The 25,478-nt window shown below is 35.2% G+C and overlaps 3 protein-coding genes across 33 annotated transcripts in view; all 3 read left to right on the forward strand.

Moving 5' to 3' along the window:
- The window catches only part of LOC100183945 (collagen alpha-1(I) chain), a 36,113-nt gene extending 24,269 nt beyond the window's left edge, over positions 1-11,844 (forward strand). For 5 of the 19 annotated variants that reach the window (XM_018814480.2, XM_026837048.1, XM_026837046.1 and 2 more), the window contains 22 exons: positions 379-396; positions 664-732; positions 1,693-1,776; positions 2,014-2,076; positions 2,252-2,338; positions 2,410-2,517; positions 3,562-3,642; positions 3,827-3,889; positions 4,306-4,368; positions 4,476-4,526; positions 4,595-4,693; positions 4,836-4,880; positions 6,189-6,257; positions 6,596-6,646; positions 7,001-7,063; positions 7,545-7,571; positions 7,717-7,770; positions 8,040-8,066; positions 8,223-8,249; positions 8,592-8,624; positions 9,152-9,241; positions 10,022-11,844. In XM_018814480.2, coding sequence (XP_018670025.1) covers positions 379-396; positions 664-732; positions 1,693-1,776; positions 2,014-2,076; positions 2,252-2,338; positions 2,410-2,517; positions 3,562-3,642; positions 3,827-3,889; positions 4,306-4,368; positions 4,476-4,526; positions 4,595-4,693; positions 4,836-4,880; positions 6,189-6,257; positions 6,596-6,646; positions 7,001-7,063; positions 7,545-7,571; positions 7,717-7,770; positions 8,040-8,066; positions 8,223-8,249; positions 8,592-8,624; positions 9,152-9,241; positions 10,022-10,171 — 1,422 coding nt within the window. In that variant the 3' untranslated portion in view covers positions 10,172-11,844. Of the gene's footprint in view, positions 1-378; positions 397-663; positions 733-1,692; positions 1,777-2,013; positions 2,077-2,251; positions 2,339-2,409; positions 2,518-2,768; positions 2,826-3,403; positions 3,425-3,561; positions 3,643-3,826; positions 3,890-4,305; positions 4,369-4,475; positions 4,527-4,594; positions 4,694-4,835; positions 4,881-6,188; positions 6,258-6,595; positions 6,647-7,000; positions 7,064-7,544; positions 7,572-7,716; positions 7,771-8,039; positions 8,067-8,222; positions 8,250-8,591; positions 8,625-9,151; positions 9,242-9,601; positions 9,695-10,021 lie in introns of all 19 variants that reach the window. The other 14 variants (XM_026837051.1, XM_026837059.1, XM_026837061.1 and 11 more) reach the window with 11 other exon arrangements.
- Positions 11,845-13,174: 1,330 nt separating this feature from the next.
- Positions 13,175-20,930, forward strand: pur-alpha/beta/gamma (PUR-alpha/beta/gamma protein). The gene is given in 10 exon segments (NM_001078336.1): positions 13,175-13,289; positions 15,748-15,890; positions 16,216-16,344; positions 16,598-16,701; positions 17,039-17,115; positions 18,491-18,606; positions 18,990-19,074; positions 19,369-19,508; positions 19,691-19,805; positions 20,076-20,930. Coding segments are annotated over 9 exon segments (921 nt in total). The 5' UTR covers positions 13,175-13,246; the 3' UTR covers positions 19,775-19,805; positions 20,076-20,930.
- Positions 20,931-21,930: 1,000 nt separating this feature from the next.
- The window catches only part of LOC100176110, a 20,616-nt gene continuing 17,068 nt past the window's right edge, over positions 21,931-25,478 (forward strand). For all 13 annotated transcript variants that reach the window (XM_026837027.1, XM_026837032.1, XM_018814509.2 and 10 more), the window contains exons 1-5: positions 21,931-22,059; positions 22,298-22,428; positions 23,097-23,237; positions 24,025-24,081; positions 24,732-24,848. In XM_026837027.1, the coding sequence (XP_026692828.1) occupies positions 22,011-22,059; positions 22,298-22,428; positions 23,097-23,237; positions 24,025-24,081; positions 24,732-24,848 (495 nt within the window). In that variant the 5' untranslated portion in view covers positions 21,931-22,010. The remainder of the gene's footprint in view (positions 22,060-22,297; positions 22,429-23,096; positions 23,238-24,024; positions 24,082-24,731; positions 24,849-25,478) is intronic.

Raw genomic sequence — 25,478 nt, forward strand, 5'->3', positions numbered from 1 at the left:
AGTAGGTTGGGGAAAATGGGACACATTAAGAACATAATATCCAAATGTCCTAATCGTGTTTTAAACAATTAACATACGGGAGTCATGAGGCTATACAGTTTTATAATTCATCGAATGTTCTTTGTTTATTACCAACTAGGACGAGAAAATAGAATGAAAAGGTGTCCTATCTTACTCCAACCTACTATATTTTTATTCAATTAAACCTGTTTTAAATGAAAATCGATATACACATAAAGTAGTGCCATGAAATAAACCCAATTTGGCTCGTTGCAAACACTTACTTGAAAATAATATAGTTATCGAATGTGGGTATTCCTCACTCAATTACGTCCTTTATTTCAACCATACACTCACACAACCTGTATTTTATTCCAGGGTTCAAATGGAGCTGCGGTAAGTAGCTACACTAATTAAATTACGCCGAGTAAGCAAGATTAAACTACGGCCATGTAACCTTATGCTGCACTGTAGTGACGTGCGGTTAACTTATTTTCACTGTACGTTTGCCCATTCTTATGTCATCGGTTAATTCGGCAACTCGTATAAGCCGGTGTGGGGTGTATGAAACACAACACCGGTTTTATAACGAATGTCTTTACCCTACGTCACGCAAGGATAAGTAAGTTTCGTTCGTTTATTAAAGTTTTTCTTTTGTTTCAGGGACTTCGCGGATTGCCTGGTTTGAAAGGAGCTAAAGGAGACCCCGGATCTGAATATACTGCAGCAAATGTAAATATCACTTTAGCTGTTTGCACTTTTTGGTGGCGTTTACCTTTTGTTTGTATACCGACACTCACATTTCACCTGGCAAGCTCACGAAACACTCACTATAGAGAACGCACTTTTGCCTGTGATTAACTATAATTGAATGAATGAATGGTTGAATGCAGTAGGGTGGGGGAAGATGGGACACCTTTTCATTTTATTTTCTCGTCCCATATTGTAGTAAATAGAGAGTATTTAAAGAATTATAAAACCGTATCCTCACGACTCCCATAGAACGTTGTTACTTGTTTAAAACACGATCCAGATATTTGGATATTATGTTCTAAAGGTGTCCCATCTTCCCCCACCCTACTATTATAACTTCACCCGGCGAAGCAGCGATAGTAGTTTTTACATGGGTGTTCTGTTATATATACACTGTGTGACTGCTTATGAGTTACCACGTAACTTTGTGGGTGATTAATTTGGGGGTATGGATAGAGACTTTATTTATACAACTTCATATTGGATGAACTTTAGAACTATTCTCGCAGGATCATTTTTGGTTAATATAAGTATTACGAATCAGAGTTACAAAACTCTCTGTGCTCTGGTACAAAAACTCGCTGTGACGTAGCGGTACCTCGAGAGTGACAGGGGTAAACAAGAACGCATTGTGATTACGTAACGACTATTTAGAGTTCTCGGGTGTTTAAGTTTAACGTGTAGCGTCGCACTGCAAAGATGCGTACGTCATATGCGGTTTCTTAGCTTCGCACCGGGAATGTGTTAGTGGTCTTGCCGGGTGGATTACTGTTCATGTGCTAATGCTGTGTTGAATCACTAACTCATAGCGTAAAGACAGTGGCGCACAGTTCGGACTTGCCGTTGTATGGAGCTCCATACGACTGCTAACCACTGTGCGCCCATCACAAATTCACATGTGTTGTAACATTCATGTTTTTGCACGGAATGTGGTGTTAGGTGGCGTCTCCTTTGGTGGCGCACAGCCGTGGGCTAACCTTGGACGAAATTGACAATTTCATTGAGCAATCGGACCAACCGAAGGTAGTTGCATGTTACGCCATATAGTGCTCTGTAAGAGGGTACTATGGTTACACTATACAGTGAGGTGCAGACACCAGAAACCTCCCGCACTGATAGTTTAAATTCACTTTACTAATTTACCGTTAATAATAAGCGTTTGAATAATGTAGCTTGCATGGTGCTTTGGTGTTTTGTAGTTGCTGCTTTTTACATAGGTTAACCACTATATATTAAACGCATATATTCATTTTGTTACAGAGCCGCATTCTTCGTATCTTTCCTTCCATGGTTGGAGAACCAGCAAGAGAGGAATTAGACCGGGTAAGAACATTACTTATATCCAAAAGCTTCACCGTTTTACTTTACTTAGTTTTTTCACTTTGCAAAAATTTTTTTCCTTATTTTTTTTAAGGGATTTTTTTTTGGTGAATTTTTTTTCACATCATTTTTCTTTGCCTCTTATGCCTAGTCTTAAACTAACATTTCACCATTTTAGGTTGGTTCACATCAAGGACCACCTGGACCACCGGGGCCTCCAGGACCTCCTGGTCCCGCTGGACTAAATGGCTTACGAGGACTACCAGTAAGTGCCAATTGCCGATGTATTATCTCTCGTTTTATCGAAAAATTAAATTTGTTTTTGAATATTTTAAGGGTCAAACTGGTGAACCTGGACTAACTGGATTCCCGGGCCCGAAAGGTGATTCTGGCGTTGCAGGTCCCCCTGGTCCGAAAGGTGATATGGGACAAAGAGGAATTATGGTAAGATATCATTGATTTATATACTAATTGTCAGGAGTCAGGGCCTTTGTTATATAGCTCGTTCTGAGTGCAGTTTACATAACTGTTTTGGGAGATCTGGAATTTCAAATATGATATTCCTCAAGTTTTTTCTACTTGAAGCTTATGTAGTTATGTAATTACCAGTAAAACACGCATGTGTAGTGTCTTCCTTATATATCCTATACCTTGTGGTTAAATTCCTAATCTTAATAGTAAATTCTTTTCCCAAGATGTCAAGGCACAGTTCATCACTTGGATATGGCCTGAATGCTATTTTACCCGTCCCGGTATATACGCTTTTACTTTTCTATTCATGCGCGTTTGTGCGTTGTCGTGGCTTTTATTTTGTGTGTTTGTCTATTGACCATTTTGCCGACTGCCACTCATGTAATTGCGATGGCAGCCTGGATAAAATATGGACACGCGAAAAATCGTTGTATGTCCCATAGAACAAAAACGTCTCAACTTTAAACAGAAGTGGCGAATGTGAATATTCCATTTCAGCTAGTTGTTTCAGCAGATTGTTTTTTTCTTGAAGTGTTCTAACATTTGTTTCTTGCTTTACTAATTAAACTTTAGTCATTCTACGCTGACAATGTCTAAATCACAACATAAACATTTGTGTTTTGAGTAAAAATATCAGTTCTGTTTTTTGTTTTCCAAATTGAACTTTACATACACCTACCTTTATAAAAGATTTGCCCAATTTACTTGTGAAATGCTTCTTATTTCTTTTCTACCACGCATGCTTTCTTTTTATTCATTTCTTTTAAAGTCTATATCTATTGAAACCTAATCTAATATTTCTGACTTTTCTTTTTTAACACTTCTGGCTTTAATAACCTCTTGTGTGCTTTTGCTTTAGGAACTACTGGATACAGTGAAGGTGCGTGTCTCATCTGGCATTTCTTTGTATTTCTTCATTCTCTTTTGCTCTCTCTGACATTTCAGGCTTTGTTGTGTTAAATGCATTTGTATGTGGCAAACAATTGGAACCAAACTTATTTTATTTTATCAATTTAGGGCGAAATTTCTCATGTTGGCTCACGCTATGGATCTAGCCGTCCTGGTCCCCCTGGACCACCTGGAAGAGATGGCAGTAAGGTGAATATATATGGTTTTAAAAGGAAGTATCTATACATCGTATTTCATAATGTGAACTACCTGACATGGTATATTTGGCAACCAAAATTCATTTTTGTACTTTCCGAAAAAAAATTACGACCTCTTTGGGTATTTCTGTCCTTCCCCATATATAGTTTAATTCATATCATTATTTTTTCTTCAGGGTGAAAAGGGCAGCATTGGTTACGCAGGTCTGGATGGTTTACCTGGAGCCGCTGGTCCACAGGTAATTAGATATTATATTTTGCTTTTTTTAAATTTATTTTTTTCATTCTATAGTTTTAATTACAAGGGGCAATTCAATAGATGACACACCTGCCTCTAACCTTGGGGTTCTGGGTTTGAGACTGGCGCTGCTACTATTGACCGTGTACGTGTCTTTGGGCAAGACACTTAACAGCAATTGTTTCAACCAATTAGTCACTTGTGGGTTGTCTAAGCTATCAGCTACACAATAACAAATTAAAAATTTCAAAAAATAGAATTACCCACAAAGTTACATATATGTGGTAACACATTAACGGCCAAGGCATGAGTTGTGTGAAACACAACACCCATGTTATGACAAAAGTCAGTGTCCTGCAACGGAAGAATGAATAAAGTACATTTATTCATCAATTTATATTAATACCTTTACTTCAGGGTGAGAAAGGTGCTATTGGTTATGCTGGTCTAGATGGTTTACCGGGAGCTCCTGGTCCACAGGTAATTGCATGTTACAAGTTGCTTTCATCGTCCAAATGTATTCACACATCTATTAATAGTCGTTACTACATTCACACACGTCTCTAATGATATGCTTGTTCCTATAGGGCCTTAGAGGAGACAAAGGAGCACCTGGGCCTATGGGACCACCTGGATTAGTAAGTTCATACAATTACAATCACTACAAGTAACTTTTGTTCAGCTTTTAATATACCTTTTCGTTCAGGGCAAAATGGGACCCAAAGGGGAAGCTGGCTTCAATGGAAAACCTGGCTTGCCTGGAAATAATGGAATACCTGGAACACCTGGCACCAATGGAAGCAGTGTAAGTGTTAAATTTCAAATTTCAAATCAAATGTTCAATTTGATATTTGCCAGTTAATTCAAAAAAATGTTTCTTTTATGATTTCTTCAAAATAAAGGTACAAAGGCCCCATAGACTTAGAATTAACAATATTTTCTGACAGAGCTGCGATTGCGTTGCACCAACAGGAAAGGAGGGCGTGTATTATGTGCGTAGTTAAGCTGGGTAGTAGTGTTGCTTGAGTGAAACTTATTTGTGACCGATGCAAACGCATCTGGAGTTTTGTATTCACAGTGCATGCTTGCATTGCTTGTATTGATAAAGTTCTATTTTGATGGAACCAATGCTATTTTTTACAATTCCATAATATGTTAAACATTAATAATAATATACCGGTAAAATGTTTTTTTTCATTTAAATTTAAACAAAACATCTTGGGTAAGAAGTAGGGAACTAGTTAAAAACACTAAATTACTAAGGTGTCATTTACTAAAAAAAACTTTTACTTAGTTTTGTCTTATCTTATAGTTAACAAGGCTAAACTTAGCTGTAGGTTGATGCAATAGAGTCGTTACAATGGTGTAAAAGCATATAATCAACAGTGGTTTATACTAAATACCACACATTATCAATTAAAAACATGGAGTTTCCGCTTTTAGTAAATAGAACTTGTATGTTTGCAATATATGGTAGGGTGGGGGAATATGGGACACCTTTTCATGCTATATTCTCGTCCAATTTGGGATCAAACAAAAAATACTTTCACTAACTCCGTTAAAAAACTGTAATCTTAGGATTCCCATAGACCATTGTTAATTGTTTAAAACACGATCAGGATATTTGGATATCGTGTGCTAGGTGCCCCATCTCCCCCCCACCCTACTACATATGTAGTCACAGCACTCTATCTTCTGCTTGTAGTAAAAGCAATGTAGCGTAAATTCACCTTTAGCGGGTGTTGTTGTTTTAGGTGTTTATTTATCTTTGTTTGTTGTGTTTTTAATTTGCCTTTCATTTTTATGGCGTGGTGGTGTCACTTTATGCTGTAAATGCAATTTCTTTTAACAATGATTCCCAATTATTTACCACAGAACATTATATAATGCCTGGAAGATTGTACAACTTGGCTGTAAAGGGGTGTCACAAAAATAACCAATAAACAAACCATAGTTTCAATTTACTACCCTATGTAATATTATTTAGCACCCATTATACATTTTTCATATCACAGTTATGTTTTGTGGGTTTCCTGGGTGTTGGGGTAATGGGCACAGTCTGGCCTAAATCACAGGTCCTTGACAAGGATCACACCCTTAAAAAACAGAAATATTTTGTGGATGAATGATTGGGAATCATTGTACAACAAGATGCTGCATATTCATTGCTATAATGGGTTGAATCTCACCCACATTATCATACTCTAATATTAATTGCATCTTACTTACAGTTTAAACCTAAAAATGGCAATTAACTAATATTAATCATAAACAAATCTAAAATCTTTATGTTTACATAGATACCTGGACCAAGTGGACCTCCAGGACCAGTCGGGCCAATGGGACCTCGTGGAGTTGCAGGCAACGATGTAAGAATATGTTATGTTTATTTAATAATTTGATGTGTGAATAGGCCTATGTGCGCCTACCTTTAGGTAATTGGTAACAGGTTCAAGGCTGTTACCATTGTGGGCTTATTTGTCTTTTGGAAAGACACTTATAAATGCAATTGCTCCAATCCAGTGGTGTCTTATGGGTTGTTTAGATTGTCGGCCTTATAATAAAAAAAAGAGTTACATGATAATTTGTAAGTGGCACAAGGTGTATGAAACAAAACACCCATATTATGTCGACTGTCATTGGCCTTTCCATGTTAAACTAAATACATTACGTTTATTTAACCTTTAATTTTAAACTCATGTTTCAGGGCGCGCCTGGTAAAGGAGAAAAGGGTGAAGTGGGTTCTATGGGATTACCGGTATGTAATTTACACTTAATGTATAGATAGTATATTATTACATGGTGTGTTCCAAGCACTTAAAAAGTTTTTTTATTTAAAATGCTTGAAAATGGTTTGAAAGTTATGAATGTGTGCCTGTTTTTGCTGAAAAACCAAGATAAACTTTCTGGTACTGCTGTTGGAAATCTTGCACAAACATTCTCCGCGGGTGAGGTACATGCCGCACTCTATGGTATACTGACACCCAGAGTGACTCCTGGGTTGAAGCAATGTTCTCTTAGTGTCTTGCCCAGGGACACACAAGTCTTGCAATTCCCCCAAGTATTCCAACCTTGCCTCCCCCTATTTTAAGCCCCCTTTTCCATTGAGCAGGGTCCTGCTGGTTTAGATGGTTACCCCGGAGAGCCGGGTTTACATGGATTACCTGGCAGTAAGGTAGACATGGTGGTTTAAATCGGGTGTTTGAGTTTTGCCGGTGGTCTCAGATTAAACAAAGTTTTTCCACAGATCGAAAAAGTCTAATTTTTTGGGTTGCCTTAGTTTTTTTCAAATTAGACTTTCTCCAAAGTAGTTATAGATGGTTAAGTAGGGCAACACTGGATGATTGGCTAAGGGCCCAGTTTGTGTACAGTACTCTTTACTGACATATATATGTAATTAGTCTGGTCTTTTTATGACTCAGTTGTTGCTTAGAATCAATTCTCTATTTCTCTTGTTGGATTTTATGACCGTACTCTGCAGAATTTAGATATTTTACTTTTTGAAATGAATACCCACTTTATAAAAGTAATATTCTTAAACATAAACTAGATTTTTTATAAGGAGTTACGTACATGCATGGTGTGGCAGGTGCTAGGAGTAAATGGTGTATTTCTACTTTTATATAATAAAATTACTTTACATATTTTACTTGCAGGGTACTAAAGGTGACATGGGCCCTATTGTAAGTACTAAAAATTCATATTAATTTATTTTTATTTTTTTTCTGTTTATAAACAGAATTGTTATAAGTTTTGTAATAAAATATTTTAATGGTTATTTCAATGCAGTAAAGTATTTTAAAATTTAAATCCTTTAATGTTTTCTAGGGTCTGAGTGGCAATCCTGGAACCAAAGGTGAAATGGGAATTGCTGGTCCTGCTGTAAGTACATATACCAACCAATATGCTATTTTAAGTTGTTTACATTATTTCTATTGGTGCTGTGGCATAATGAGATTTAGCCTACCTCTATCCAAGAGGATACGGGTTCCAGGCTCGATGCTGCTATTATTGCAGACATATTTATTGTCCGAAAAAGATGGCACGAGGTGTATGAAACATAACACCTGTGTTATAACTACTTCCGTTGCCTTGCCATGCAAAGCTAAATAAGTTGCATTCATTAACTAACAATGTTATATTTTCTTTAGGGTGCAGAGGGACCAGCTGGAATTCCTGTAAGTACCTTCTTTTCATTGTTTTCATTAATTTAATCTTCGCTACTATGTTTAAAGAGATATTATAAATTTATGGTATTTTATGTATGTTACACAAATGTAGTTGTATTTAGAATTTTATTATAAATCATCTGATTTTCTATTTCTTGTTTTCAGGGTTTGGTTGGACCACCAGGACTCAAAGTAAGTTACTTAACCATTGCATGATAAGACTATCAAGTTAGTTAAAAACGCATGATTTGCCTTTAAATGCTGTAACTCCCGTTTTAACATTCTGTCAGTATATTTGTATGTAAACTTTAGGTTTAATTCTTGTACTAAAACTTAGTTGCTTTGTGTGTTCCAAACATATATAGGCTACATGATATGAACAAAAATAGTGTATAAACATACATATTATAGGTCATATACATATATATATATTGTGGTTGCAGGTCGTATATACATATTAGGAACAACAAAATTTGACACAATGTCATATTTTCCTGAGATTTGTGTTTAAACTTTTGTGTTTCTTTTGTGTAGGGGGTTAAAGGTTCTAATGGAAGGCCAGGCAAGGTAAGTTCAAAACTAACATCGCTGTATTTTCTTATATTGGAAGTTAGTAAGCAAATGTATTAAATACCTCTGATTATTTGCTCGTACAATTATTGCCCCACTTGCCCAAACTGTTAAATTCAAAGAACTTGTTAATCATAAAACCCCAAGAGAGCCATGGTGTTTTTTAATGGTATTCTAAATGTACCTGAAAGTTCCCTTATTCCACCATATTGAATTCTACCTCAGAAAAGTAACTTTGACCAGTATTGTTTGGCCCACATTATAACAATAATGTATGGATCTATTTATATTCACTGCATTATATTGAGGTGTACTGACTCCAATGCATGTGTTTGTTCATTCCCAAGTTCGTATTTGTTTGTGTTTATTCAGTCCGTGTTAACTGTGTGGACGGCGTGCAATCGCGTCGTCCATTAATGCCAGTTGTTGTGTTGCTTGCACTAACAAAAGGTTTATTTCATTCCTTGCATCGTCATCATAAACTCACTAACTCCGTCAATTGCTTGACCTGGATGATCTAACAGCCCGGGAGACGGGGCCGGCGTGGAAAGCGGGGTTACAAAGGACCCCGGGGTGACGTAGGGGCTCCTGGTCTCGATGCCCCATGCCCACTGGTAAGTTCCTTTGTATGAGGAGATCAAGGACCTACAGCTGCGACAGAGAGCGTCAATTTTAGGCGCCATGAATGGTTTGTGTGTTGCGGCGAGAATGCTCGCTCTACATGTGCTGCGCGTACGTTGCATGGATTGTGGTGTCGTTCGAACGCTTTCAACTTTGCCAGTCAGTCGCTACCAGTTTCATACATGACATACCAAGTTCAAGTGCTCGTACTAAACCGCTTGTTGCGTGTGAGTCTGACCAAACTGACCAACGTTTGTGTGTACGTCGCCGTTGTCAACAAACAAAACTCATTTACATTCCCACCGCCTTACCATTGCGTTCCGATATCAAATTCTTTGTGCCGGTCCCCGCAGATCAGACGTGGGCGAAGGGGTCGCAAAGGAGACCGTGGCGAACCAGGCGCTCCTGGATTGAATGGAATCGACCGTATTTGTTCAGATGAATTGGTAGGCTAAACAGGCGAATGAATACGCTGTTATAAGCGCTTACCCACGTTCGGATATTGTTTACAGACATAAGTGTGAATGTGATGTATGTTTGGTGACGAATTTGAGGTAGATGGGAATGCGCGCTGTAAATAATGAGTTTGGGTCGTTGTCCTCCGATAAAAACATAGATGTTGCTCTATTGGAAGCAATGTACAGATTTTTTTGATGACTTTTGTGCAATTTATACCATACAAGTTTAAAATCTATATCAAAATTAGAAGCATTAAAAATCTGTATACTGCTTTAATTGTCCTATCAAATTCTGACTCCATTTTTAAACTACAGGGAGAAGATGGACTACCACTCTCTGGATGCTGGCAAAAGGTTTCTAAAGTTACCCATAGCAGGGGCAAACGGGGTGGGGGTGGGAAACACAAGAAGCGCAATAGAAAAGCGCGCAAGGCAGCAGCGGCAGCTGCAGCAGCCAAACAGTGACCCTAGTTTTTGAGTCAACAAAACAGTTGTTATTTAACGCGGGTATTTATCGGCGAGCAGTCGTCCCTTCAGTGGTTGAGGTCGCATATCGTCGGAACTTTTGTATAGCCACCGATTTTTCGCGTAATTGTTAATTTCCACGGCCCTTTTTTTCGCTGTTACTTTTATTTGAGCAAGAAGCGGCCTGCAGCCTCAAGTTTTTGTTTCTTGATTCCTTGTACCTACAAAGGCACATCCATTTTTACTTTAATTAATTGCTTGTGAGTGAAGCCTGTGTCCATATAATTGTTAACTTAATAATCTCATGAAATCGCCGACTAAAACCTGATAAAGACTTAATATTGCGGTCATGTCTGTTGTGTAATTGGTTAAAACGCAACCGAATTTGGAAATCTTTGGTTTAAATGTCGATATTTAAAAATACACGTTGACTTGATGTTAAAAGTGAGATTTTACTTTAAAATGCATCAGAACCCACATTGTAGGGTAAAGAAAGATTATATCATTGCACGTCATGTCCATAACTTGGTGTCTATCATATTACATCGGCATCTAAACATAAGTTTGCGAACCGCACTTAAAGCTTGCAATAGTCGCCGTTGTTACTGTTTGTTCGTCCCCTCTCATATACATGTTGTCTCGCATTGTTTTGGCTGCTGTGACCGTAGAGCTTTGAATGGGTGCTGCCATTCTTACATATTCCGGTGACTGGAAAACGTCATTTATATAAATGGTGTCACCGTCACCTTTAGCTGTTTGGGTAGCTTAACTTATACATTTTATTTGTTTGACTTGTCACGAACGGCGTAACTGCTGACAAACTGTAATTCAGCCAAATTTTTAATCATCTGAAGTTTTTAAATTTTCGACAGACACTTCTTAATGGTATAATTTCTGTTTCATAAACTCACACATGTCCTCTTTCACTCCAAGCAGTGGGTACTTCGTTCGTGACTTAGCTTAACGCAGATACGAATACGTTCTGCATAGAAACTAATCAGTACCAGCTTTTGTAACCCACTAACCGTTTGCTTGTTTTTTTCAATGTTTGTCACCGTCACTTCGTTGCTGTCATGTGTTGTGTGCTGTACAACGTGTGGAATCCACCGTAGCGATAACACTGTAGCATGAGTGGTGTTTGCTGTGAGACTACTGAGCGCCGACCGTGCGGATGATTCATTTCTTCGAGACTGGAGCTTACTCTTCAAAGATGGAATCAACTTTATCAAGATTTACGACGAAAAAAGGAACTTCATGTTTTATCCTGAACATTGAATGTAAACGTTGTGTTTGTATCTCACTTTGACGTACAAGTTTTAATTGGATTTTTACTCCATTTTACTTAACCAAAATTTGTATGTACACCTTTTCTCGAAATAACACAACTACTTTTGGTAGCTTCTATATTACGTTTCTGGTTTTACAAAATGTTATATTGATAGTAGGTATAAATATTACTCATAGAAAACTGCACTGGTATGTTGTATTTTACATTTTATCGTATTTGTGTACAGTGTCTCGGTAACTTTTTACTACTCTTGTGAAAACTTTTTAATACTTATTACTTTTCTTTCATCTTAAATAATCCATATTATGACATTTTGAAAGTTGGTTTAGTTTTGATGTCTGTTTTTTTTGCTTTATTTTAATATTAAACAAATGCTGTTAAGCAATCTTGGGTGTGTGTTTTATGGTCAAGCATCTTTTGAGGTTTTAGTCTAGTATATTTTACATACATCTTCAAAGTAATAGTTTTATTTTTAAACTGGTAGGTCATGCCAGATTTTGTATATGAACTTGATTAAACATGTACATATATGAATTTTCTTTATATTAGGATTCTGTGTACTGTTTTAGTATAGTCAATTATGCCAATACTATAATTTTTTACAGGTTACAAAATGCCAAGACTTTGCGAAGTTTAAAAACGAATTTCCTAAATTGCACATCGAGCCCAACACAGACGCCCCCGCGCACGTTTATTTTAGGCGTTTTCACGCTTCAGTGAAATTCTGGAGTCTTGTTTTCGCAATGAGTTTGCAAACTATTGATTCGAATTTTCGTAGTTACACGTAGTTTTTTACTTTATGCGCTTTAAAATTCCTAAAATAGCGTAAATAACGTTTTAATTAAACGCACGTTTTACAGTTTGTATTTAGTGTTTATAAGTACAAAATAACCGTAACATTTATAAATGCCGAAGAATATAATAAAATAAAGTAAACCGCCTAATTGTTACGGTTGTACATATTTAATTAAAAATACCTTAATAAATCTGTTTTGTTAAGTTGCCTAATCTATATTTTAATTTTAGTATGGTGCATGGGCCTACTAGATTGTAGTTATTAATTAGAGTTAAAATATTTTGAATTTAGTTCCATTTTACCTTTTATCGTTTTTGCTTCAGCTGTTTTTACAAGCAATAATTACTTATTTTAAATTCTGAATAATTTTAACTGGTTTAAATAATTTTTGATTTGAAAAAGTAATTTAAAAATTTGAACACATGACCTAATAAGGTTCTTAACTAAATTTAAAAAATGTCCAACAAAAGTCTTAAAAAATCTCAAGATTAATCAATATTAACCCTGGTAAATTAATCAGCAGAAAATCTCTCTCTTTCTCTCTCTCTATATATCTATACATAAAACAAAATCCTGGAAAAAAAAATTTAAGCTGGGAAAACAGTTTACAATAATTCAGTTTTGAGGATTGAAAACCCCCTTCTTCCTTTGGGCCGTAAATATATTATTAATCTTTATTATGGGGTTAGGGGTTGGGGGTTTAAATCTTATGTGTATAAACCGTGAAACTAACTGCTCCCCATAGAATAGAGAAACGAATTTGTCATCGCCTCCTAGCAGAAAAAGTGTACCTAACATCTTTGTATAGTCCCATGTGTTAAAAACAGTTTACAATAATTCAGTCTTGAGGATCGGAAAACGTATTTTGCTTTTGTGCAGTAAATATATCATTAACTTTTATTGATTTCTTATTGTACAGAAAGCAAGGTGAACGTAGTGTATTGGAGGGGTATGGTTTTGTGTTCTTAAAGTGGAACAATAAAGTGAAAGAATGGCAGAAAGAGATGGAAATGGAGACGTGGAGACAAGATCAGGTAAATATATCACAAGTTATTTGGTTTTTCATTTTGTTGGTTTCACATTTATCTATCTATATAAATAAAAATGTTTCTGTGAAATATTGGTAAACTTGTAACTTTACATGAACATAAGCTTCAAACTTTTTAGGATACAATTAAGAAGTCACGAAGATAAAATTTAAACAAAAAACAACGAAAAAAGATTAGCAGCTAAACAACAATCTTAAAAAAGTACCTCACTTGTAAAAACTATTCGAGCTAAAGTGTAAAAAAAAACATGGTTGCCAAACCCACAAATAGTTATAAGCCTAGTAGTTGCAACATCTTTTATCTTGTTTGTTTTCTATAGCACAAAAACATCTTGCTAAAGATAAGCGTAGCCTAGCAATTTTTTTTGTTTGCTAGTCGATTTTGGTAAGAACTATGTAAACTAACTTAATTTTGTCATCCATCAAAAGTGCTACATTGTAGCACTGTGTAACTTAAACTTACAATATGCAAAAAGTGTAGATGTACAAATAGTTTTATTGTTTAATGAGGTCACACGACATTGGTTAGCAGTGATGAACATAATTGTTAACGCAAATTTACTTTTGGAAAGCACTTTTGTGTGTTCTAACATCCACAGATTTATAATAGTGTAAGGTATTTTATATAGTACAAGTAATAACAAGCACTTTTAATGGTATATACCAAGGCAATGTAAAAATAACAACATGTTATTTGCAGATTGCAGTTAGTTAGGTTTATCATAGAAAAGTAATAAGTAGCTGGCATGACTTTTATTAGTCACGGTTGTAACATTTAAGTTGTGTCTCTATTGTTTATGAGAAGCCTATGTGTAAAAAGTGTTTCTTTGTTGTAAACAATAAAAATTGTGTTATGTTTTCTGTTGTTATGACAACACCACTCAAAATACTATATTATTCCTTTATATAGTAGACACGACATTTCCTGCCAATAGATCTACCTTCATTTATAAAGGCTAATATCTTGTGTATCATATCATTAGAGATGAATGACTGGTATTCACATAACAATACAGTACATTTTATCAGTTCATGCATTCCTGAAGGCACGAAAATATTGGCTATACCGTTACTATAATGATTGTTCGTGGTCATTAATCATGAAGATATGCAAATATAATTAATAATGGTGGACTGTTTGTGTTGGAGTGGTTTTAGAGGTTAAATATAAGTTTGAATTAGGGTTTTAAATCACCATCTAGCTAGTCCTGTAAACCCATGGTGTTGGTACTCACATATTCTCACAATGTTTGTTAATTATTAATGCAGCCACAAGCCACAGTGAAATCTTGGTAGCTTGGTCTACCTTTAACATAAGTTACAGTTCTTCTATGTAATACAAAACACCATTGACCATTTGACATTGACTATTGACACTCGTAATTGCTCCTAAAATTCAAGAGTTAAACATGTTATTGTTACCTTGGTAAACTAAATTTTCATCTGTTATACCATTGACAATTAGATACTGATACTGAGTAGTCTTACCTCTTACGTCTAAAATTTATTTTCACAGGTAAATTTTTTTTCATAGTTAAACATCTCATTTTTAACTTGATAAACTAAATATTCAACTGCCACTTTGTAAACCTGTAGCACATAATATTCAAACATCTTGATCATTTTTAAACAGGTAACAATAGTCCATGGGAGTCGTAAGGGTACGGTTTTATAATTCTTTGAATGTTCTTTGTTTACTACCAATTGGGACGAGAAAATAAAATGATATGGTGTCCCATTTTTTCCCCTGCTAATATATATATATTTCAGTATGTTATTCATAGAAACACTTTTTTACAATTGTCAGTTGGTTGGTTTGTTGCATTTTATTTATTCCATAAGTTTTTTTCACTTTAAAAATTGTCTGTATAGTTATATCATATGTATGTTAACTGTTAATATTCAAGCTTGGTGGCCACAGTATTTGTATTTTATATTATGGTGTGCAAATAACAGCTGTAAAGAACGCCATACAAAGCAATTCAAACCATGTTTGCCTATCCTGACAATTGTAAATACAGTATCTAAAATCCAGGTTTATTTTATTAGCTAAACACTTCGTATAAAAAGGGACCGTTGTAATATATAAATGTTTAGGGCATGCTTATACATGTACAGTTGCTCCCAGCAGCAGACAAAACTTAATTTTATTGGGGGGGGGGGGGATTCCATTTATCTCAACCATAGGAATAAAGAGTGCATATATGCAAATTCTGAATTGTTCCAATCTGCACGAAATAGGAATTAATCTGTACGTACACAAAATAGATTACACTCACCACATTAATCTATCAGGCTCCTGGCTCCCTATGTTGGACAACTATGAGTCAGTGTCACAATATGTCTGTATTTTAACAACATTGTTACCTGAGATTTTAATAAAATTTAACATACTGGGTATGTTTACTTGTATGTTTTCTTAATATGTATGTTTCCTACCCCAGGGTCTGGATCACGACAATACTATCGCAACCAGACACACATGGAGACAGAGGAGTTGGCATCAAAAACCATCCAAACCCAGAACAAGAGATTTTACTTGGATGTGAAGCAAAATGCTAGAGGACGTTTTATCAAGATAGCTGAGGTAAAGTGACTTGTATAGAGGAAATAAATGGTGACTAAACCCTTGTAGTTGGGAAAGTTGTTTAAAAATACTTGGTATTTAATTGTTTAGGCTACTGCTGTGGGTTTCTATACTAAATATACATATACATGGTCTATACTCTATATAAAATTTATATATATATATATATAGTTTATAAGTCTACTCTATACAGAATATATTAATATGGGCAATCTCCATAGCGCACAGAATGTAATAGGCATATAGTCTATACAGAATAAACATTGTTCTCTTTATCTTCTTTCAAAGAAACGCTACTTACTAGTAATTACTTGCGTTTTCTAAGGTCACACCTGGTGGCCATAAGAACAGACTTACATTGTCGATGCCAATTGCTTGTGAGTTTCGCAACGTGCTGTGTGATTTTATTGAGCATTACTCTACACTTGGACCTACCAATCCTGATGCTCTTCCTGTAAGTATAAATACCAAGTCACATTGTACCCTGTATGAAATATATTATGTTACCCTGTGTGAATAATCTGGGTATACAAAGTAACTGGTTAATTGGTGATATCGCACCAATTAAATGTTATAACATAGAATACGGTCTAAAGAGCCCCCTGGTTTTCTAAAAATAGGTTGATTATAATTTATGATATTTTCCAGGGTCTGTGTTATATACTGTGTAGATTCATTAATGCTGAAACTTCCATATTTTTCTTCAGGATGAAAGACGAACTTCACTCAAAACTGAGCGTATCACTCGTGAAAACAAACGTTATTTCTTGGATTTGAAGGAAAACCAGAGAGGGCGCTTTCTTAGAGTCAGGTATCGGTTGTTACGTTGTGTAAACTTGTAATAATGACTGTTTAAAATATGACCAAAAATCTAATGTAGCTCGTCGGTAAGATTTTAGTTTTTCGTTTCAGCAGTTATATTCAGATTTGCCTTTATCAGGGTAAATTGACCAAAATAGAACAACGAATTGTTGTATTAAATTATATATATATATATAAGTTTGCCAGAATTCCATAATAAGATTCATATTATGATGACTTGCACCAATGGTTTACATGTAAAAGCAAAAGAATATTTGTTTGTTTGTTTTTCTGAGCACTAAATACTACTGTATACTCCTACTGACTTAATGTTCAAATTACTTTAGACAACAGCAAGCATTCAATCAGTACAACCAGGATGGGAGACCAAACAACCCACCACAAATAGCTCTACCAGCGCAAGGTAACCTCCTCTAGTTGTTTACTATACCTTGGCTTTGTGGTTGTAGTGTATTATTAGTGTCTTAGTGTGTGTGGGGTATACGCCTATTCTTTTGCTTTATTGTACATACTGACATGGTGTGAAAAACGGCAAATTGTTATGCAACAAATAAAATGTGGAAGAGGCATGGATAGTTAGACACATTTCTATAAAACCAATTCAACTTATTGGTTGTAATATACTGATTAATGTATAGATGGTTCCAGCCTTTCAGGGTTGCGCTCTATAACCTGCCATCCAAGGTTTTGCGCATATGCATAGTTGCACCTATAAGTGCTAAAACTACTAACAGCCACATCTGTCTTTTCCCAACAGCTGCTACACAGGGGAATTTATTTTATTGTAAATTAAAATGGGTCACTAGTAGTAAGTCTATCTGCTTGAAATCTTCAGACAATGAATGAACCCATCGAGGTTAATGGTTTCTATGTTCTACTACTTAGACATCTGAGTGTGTTGACTTCTTGTCTGCATGTGTAAAGTGAAGCTTAATGCGTAATGTCTATTTTGGGGCCATGGGAGTTCTAATTTAAACCGAAAAATAGTTCACATTCAAAAAAAATCTATAAATTTAAAAAGTAAAAACACGTACACAGGTGCTACTTTTGTCCTATAAACAACAAAAGTAAAACACCTTGTACATAGACAGTGAGACGACACTAATGCCAAATGCCAAGTATATTATGTCACCCCTATTTTTAAAACTGGGGTGAAATGTGATATAGGATCTTATACCGGGTTCCAAATTCCTTTGTGTGTTCTAGTTCCACTGTCTTTACATTGCCGAATCTTGCTAAAATTGTATTTATATTAAACTTCATGGTATTTGTTCCAGCTGCTTTCTCATCATATTTTAGTATTGCCTATAATTTATGGTGTTTATTTCTGCAACTTTTCCTTTAGTTTCTAGTCAGGTATATACACTTCCTATTTATGGTGTTTATTTATGCTTTCCAACAAATATATGTGTATTTATGACCTTAAACTTTAACGCTATGTTTGCGATGTGGTGCTTGCATTTCAACAAGCTAGGTGCAATGCCTGCTGCGTCAATATTTGTTGTTTAAACCTGAAACCCAAGTTAAAATATGCAATCTGTATATATGTTGAAAAAGTATGCTGTGTAGATATTCTCTCCTATTCCAAACTGCCTCTATTTATCCTGAGTCTCGTTTAAGGTCAGGCCATATATTTTTCTATTTCATTATTGACTTTTATACCATGGAAAATTTGATGTCACCTTGTTTTAAAAAGGGTATGTCACCCTATACACTCCTCTAACTTTGCCCCTATGCTACTTGACAATTCAGTTCTAATTCAATCTTTTGCCTTTCAGGAATGGTTGAGTTTCGTGATGCACTGACAGCATTGATTGATGAGTTCGCACAGGATGCAGGTGAACAAGCTGAACTACCATCATCGCATGTTATCGGGAACTATCGATCTAAAATGGTAACAATCAACTTGTATTGTAACTTATTTATCCTCATGTGGGGCAATGGCAGCCATTGTAACATCGGTGTACTGTTTCATACACCTCGTGTCTGCTTACGAGTTACCACTTGACTTTGTGGGTGAATATTTTTTAGTGTATACCTAAAAATGTATGGCAATAAAAGACTAAAGACTAATATTTGAAGCAACTGTTGTTCCGTGTCTTGTTCAAAGGACCCGTATAGTGGCAACTCACAATAGTGGCAACTTTTGTCATATAATATCATTTTGATGGTGTGCGTCTGCCACAATTCGCCCACATATTTAATACATATGGCCGAATGTTGAATAATGTTTTATAGGCCATAGCATTTAATCTTAACACATCTTCTTTTAAACAGTTCTTTCTTGATGTTGGTCACAACCAGCGTGGTGTGTTCATGAGAGTGACTGAGCAGACACGTCACTATCGTTCTGCTGTTACTAGTAAGTGGATCCATGCTTTACTTCTCTATACTAAGCAGTGTGTACTATTTTATGTTGGTGAGATCCTACAGCATGGTACACCTTGTGATCTGGGATTTAGGCCAGAATGGGCACAATAGACTGACACCCAGGGTGATACAGCCCATTTAGTGTTTACTGGGTTGGAGCAATTTCAGTTTAGTGTCTTGCACAGTGTCTTTATGCCCTCAGCGAGAAATTTAAAGGCAATTGCTCCAAATGGGTTGTCTAAATTGTTATATAATACCAACAAGTACCTTTCCTTTATTCATTCAGTTCCTGAAAAGTTTTGGGATGAGTTTGCTGACTTCTTCAAGAACACATCAGAGCAGATGGAGGAATATTACCAACAGATGGGAAAGGAGAGACCAAAAGAAGAGACACCAGAGAAAAAGGCAGATGTTGGACCTGAGGAGGTTAGGATTAATCATAAGATCTTTGTTAAAATGTGCCCTTTTTTCAAGATAGCTAGATTAGGATATAAAAATAATAAAAAGATATGATACAGTGACAAAACATCAGTTGTTTCATTCGTTTCGGTTGAAAAGTTTTGATTGAAAAAAAAAACGAAAAAAATTTTACCCTCAATTTATTGCAGCCTGAGGAGGAGCAGCGCGATGAGCGTCGTCGTACCGATGATTATGACGATAGAGAGGATGATGAGCCAGCAAAAAAGGAGTGAGTCGACAAAAAGTAACTGGCCGATCTTCACTGTGAGTCACAACAATATTTTCTTTACTCAGTTTAGATATATATCCTTTTTTAGCCGTTGTACTTTGCAATTCCACTGATTTATCGATATACGGTAAGCCAGTATCTAAAATACAGACTGGTGTGAAGCCTGTTTATAACCAATTGAATCGCTTTTTACGTTTTGGTTAGTGGTCGCTTTAATTTTTAAGCTTGGAAAACTTGCTCTGATCATTTGGTCAAGAGTTAATCTAATTTATTTTAAAGCATTGGAAAAATGTTTTGTTTTTCAGATAAGCTGACTGTCAACATATGGAACTTGCAGTGAAGAGTAGTATGTGTTTATTGTTTAGTGTGATTTTGTTTTAAGGCATGATCGTTACTTGTTGCCCTACTGCGACTGGCCTGGTGTGTCGACTGTCAAACCGCCTATTTTAACGTTGGTACCAGCTGGAGCATTCAATTTATAAAAAAAGAGCACCTGTCACCAAATTTGATTCTAACATGTGTTTATTTTAACTACTTTCCGTTACAACTTGTGCTCGCCGCCTCTTATTCCCCTTTCGCTTTTCAGTTGCAGTGTTAGATTCGTTTCTTTCATGTCGCGTTTAACCTCACAGCAAATTATGTTTCAGCCACAAACCCAGCATTAAGTTTCAGAAAGTTTGTTACGTTATTGGCCAACACCTTTATTCAGCAGTTATAATTGTCGTACACTAAGTATTTCATTTCTTACCAACCTATTTTATCATTCTGTTTTAATTGGTGGGGAATTTTATTCAGTTTTAGTTTTCACAGTTAGAACTCTAAATCAGGGATTTCAAAACGTCCATAAAATTTGATTGGTCACCTAGTAATAGGTCAACGTAACACAAGGCTTTTTGCTGCTCCCGTACAGTGAGTGTGTATATACAATGATGATATATTCTATCTAGGCAATTCCAACACGCCAGAACACCAAATTGGTGATTTGAAGTAGACTGTTATGATCTGCCACTCTTGTATTACTGGCAATTAATTACTTCTGCATATAAATTACATCACCCTAGTATTTTAACCTACGCGTAGCTCAGTGTAATGGTAATGTGGTAAATGTTCCATTGATATTTTGAGTGCACATAGCTGAATAAATTTGTTTTAACTGTAAATCTGTTTGTATTACTTTTGTATGAAAATTACAATGAACATTGGTGGTAAGTTAAATAGAGATAAAATACATCTTAGTTTGGTACACTGAAATCTTTATTATTTATCCTTCATTAGTTAGTTAATGTTGTACCAACGTAGGATATCACATTTTCTATTTTTGCCAGCAGCAGCATAGCCATTTCTAATGACTAATATGTCCGTTGTATTTGTGTGGTTATCACAGCATCGCGTAGGTGTACATGATATACTTCTCTTTGAGAAGGAAATATAAATTGTGTTACATTTGTGCTTATTATTCTAGTTGAACTTATTTAACCGAAGATCACGCGACTTTTGTTATTCTTTTATAAAGATATGGATTTTTCGTCTGACCGCTAGAGTTGTCATTTTCTATGTTCTCTCATTTTTGTTGTGGAGTTTATTTTGACGACTTGGCAATTTGAGTTTAAATATCTTGTAATAAAAAAACAAAAAACGGCAATTTTAGGTACGTCAACCTAATTATCAAGGCCCAAACTGTAAATTTTGTGCACCAGTTCGTCAAATATTTGATTTCGTTTTTGCTGCTAGATGAGTAAGAAGTAAAAAAAGAGCGCTCCAAGGTTGTACTTAAATTTAGCATCATTTTATAAATGTTAATTGTTGTTTAGTTCTTTGTTGACATGTTATGCTCTGCATCATGGATGTAAAATAGCTTAGTGCGACTAATTTTCTTTCCTGCACAGGATGTAGGCTACAGATAGGAATTACCTGACGCAAGCTTATCCACACATGACGAAATATTTGCTTTGAGCATTATACACTGGCCAATAAGGTTGAGTCACGAAAGTACTCGAACGAGTTAGTCATAAAGTGACAACTATGGGTGGTATAGGATGCTCACTGTCTTGGCTTAGACAGGACTCTAGATTTTATTACCTATTTATATATAAATATGTGTTATTTATCCTAAAACTAAAAGGTAGAATATTATTGTTAACAGTATGGGTGATATAAATGTTCTTTATTTATCAGAATTTGCCTGGTTAGTTTTTAGTATTATTTGTAAAACTGGTGTTTTTTGTTGACAAGCCATTAAGATGAAGTCACCTTTGTGCATCGTGATTTTATCATTGGTCGCATATGAAGGTAAGATAGTATCCTGTACGCAGTCTATATAATGTACAATAGGGCTTTCAAACTATGGATTATTAGTAGGAGTACCAGCTCTCAGAATGTGTTATACATAGGGATGAAATTTTTAAAAGTTGTTGAACTACTAGCAAAATATGTATCAAAAAAAGTTCTTTTGCATGCACACAAAAATAATGTTTTTACACCTATAACATTTTGTTAGTAACCTAAACTTATATTTTGTTTCTTTCAGTGCAATCTGCTGTAGTTGGAGCAGATCGTTGTACATGGGGGCCATCATACTGGTGTAAAAACTATGGGGCTGCAAAGACCTGTGGGGCAGTGGATCATTGTAAAACCAATGCATGGAATAAACCAGTAAAGGTAACAAACTGATGGCTTTCACTTTGTTTTAATAAGATAAACCCATTGCCTTTATGCATTGTCTGTATAACCCCCTGTCCCCTGGTAATTGTTTATATTGTTTTGGTTAAACTTTTTGTAATGTTTTTGTTACCCTTAGTCAGTATAATCCCTGGGTAATTGTTTACGTTGTAGGCTGTTAGTTAAACTTCTTTATATTTGTATTGTCTATATTGAATCTTGTAAAGCTTGCAGAGTTGCGGTAATGTTTTTTTTGTGTTATCTTACTCAAATGGAGAAAAACACATTTTATTGTCTGTTTGAACTATTTATTATATTTACATTTATTTTATAAGGGGTTTTCACCATGGCTTACTTGTATTCAAACTTGTATTTTTTTTGTCTAGATTCATTGGATCGACATTAAAACCCTTTAAACGCGAATTTGAACCAATTTTTAACAGCTTGTATAAAAGGTTAAGGGAACTGAAATATTGTGTTTTCCTGTTCCTGGAAAACAGCCAAGCTCTTGTTCTTCTTTATGTTATTACCTTCACTTTATTGTCTTTAACAGTTCTTATATTCCTAATTGAAAACAATTGACAGAAAGAAGCTGAAGCCCTGAACAAATTGTTCATACACCAAGTGTTATTTTAGGCACAATGTTGAATTATGTGTTTTTGTTTCAGAATGATGAAATTTGCACACTCTGCAAGGAAGGTATGGAAATGGTTGATAACTACTTGAAGGAAAAGGCAACCAAAGCAAAGATTGAGAAAGCTATTCTTCAAATCTGTTCAGATATCCCACTTGCTGACCTTAAGACTGAGGTATAATAGTTTAATCTTATAAATACCCAATCCATGATACAAAAATTGCCAAATTTAGATTTTTTCTTTGTTTCGTGGAGCTTTAACTACGATCCATAGAGATACACATTCAATCTTTTCATCATATAGTGTGTTTGACCGCATTAATATCAATATGCCCTAATTGACATGTAGATGTAATCTGCCAATCATAAATAATGTATGGTGCATTTTTATGAGTAAGATTTTGTTCATAGAAAATAGTTTAGATGAGGCATTGGAAATTTTCATCTATTTTGAGCTTTATTGGCTCGGTTATAAATGTTACGTCATATAAATATCTGGCAATTAATCTGCTGGTTAAAGATTTATTATTACATTATTGTGTATGCTGATTGCTAAACCAACATTGCATTGCTGCATGTGCATTTAATAAGCTACCAGCAGTGCATATGTGAAGCAAGCAAACAAACGCCCAGCATTGCCCTGCATGTTACTTAATAAACATGAACACGCCATGCAAGCCCCATACACCTACCTAATTGTTTTAATCTTTAAAATACTTTACTGATGTAATTTTATCCTAAAAAAAATAGATTTGTTTTTTTTTAAATGCGTTTCCAATTATAAGTCTTATGCATATAATAGTTGCAACTTAAATAGTATTATACGCATTGTATTGGTATATTTTGATTTCTCTGAAGTCTGAACCAAGTAGTATCGTATGAACTCTAGTTTTAAATAACAGATTCGGGTCCATCCTACACAAGATATTTTCATGTTTATAACATTCATTTTTTGTCCACAGTGCAAGCAAGTTGTCACTGAGAATTTTGACTTAATTTATGATGAGGGTCTTATCTTGGTATGTATTATTCAAAAAATTATTCTTTTTTGAAAATTTACAGTAGTTTTTTTTTATTTCTGCAGTTTAACACACAACGTTTTCGGGCTTTACCCATCCCGGAAATAAAAAATGCTTTAAAAATAAAGAAACATCTAGTTTTAGAACTGCCTTTAGATGTTCAATTTTGTTAATATGAGTCATGCAGAGCAAATAGAGCTCTTCCTAATGACTCAACCCCTGTTACCATGTATTACAAATAACAGTAAAAAACTCATACATCTAGATTAGAAAAACTAATGCAGCATTAAGTGCTGGTAAATCTGCAGCAAACAAAAAAACAAATTTTGAATAATGCCGTGCCAATAAATATTAATACACGTATGATAATATATATTATGATATTATATTAATATGTATATAGGAGAATGGGGAAGATAGGACATCTTTCTATTTTCTCGTCTCATTTGATAGCAAACGAAGAACATTCAAAACATTGTAAAACTGTATCCTCACGAATTCCATCGACCGTGGTTAAAACACCGTCAGGATATTTGGATATTATGTGCTAAAGGTGCCTCATCTTCCCCCACCCTACTATGTATACTTTGTTATATTACACATAAAAAATATTATGATAATATATCAATTTGTATATTTCAAACTAACAGATTGGAAATGGTGACATGGTTTGTTCAGCAATTGGTTTATGCACTTCTTCCTCAACCTCTGAGGTGGAAGACAAGATTGTTCATGAAATGGTGAAGAAGCTTCCAGATATTGTGAGGGTAAGTTTACTTCTAATATTATTTCACTGAATTCCATGTTATCGCTGACTTTAACACTTTCGGCGCCGCACTAATTTGAACAATCGGACACTGGGTGCCGCACGAATTTTGGATTTTATTAAATTTTAAATAAGCCATGAATTGCAATTGAAAGTTGCAAATTATACAACAGTAAGCAACAGGAATCCAAGAAACAGTGACATATCCATGTTATCCCGTTTGTGTGGACGTATAACATCACTACCAATGTATCCATAACTTCACTTTTCTTCAGAGCCGTAAGAATAAGAATTGGACAAAACAAAACTTCACAACATCATAATTGTAATGATCAGACACTAAATCATTGAAGTTTGAACCATTATCCGTAATTATTCCAGCAGTGGCAGCAGTGAAACATTGTAAACTAGTAATAATGCGTAAAATATACTTGAAATCGTCAGAAACAGCTGATCGAAGAGTCACAAGTTAATTGGTCAAAAATAACGTAATCTCAAATCAGACGTTCGCATTTAGTCTCAATGCAGCCTAGATCGAGCGTACGTATATATACGTGGTTTATTATTAGTTTAAATGCAACGCGGCACTCGTAACAATGAAAAAATGGTAAAACGTATATATACGTATGAT

This window comes from Ciona intestinalis, chromosome 12 (assembly GCF_000224145.3).
Source record: "Ciona intestinalis chromosome 12, KH, whole genome shotgun sequence".
Classification (NCBI taxonomy): domain Eukaryota; kingdom Metazoa; phylum Chordata; class Ascidiacea; order Phlebobranchia; family Cionidae; genus Ciona; species Ciona intestinalis.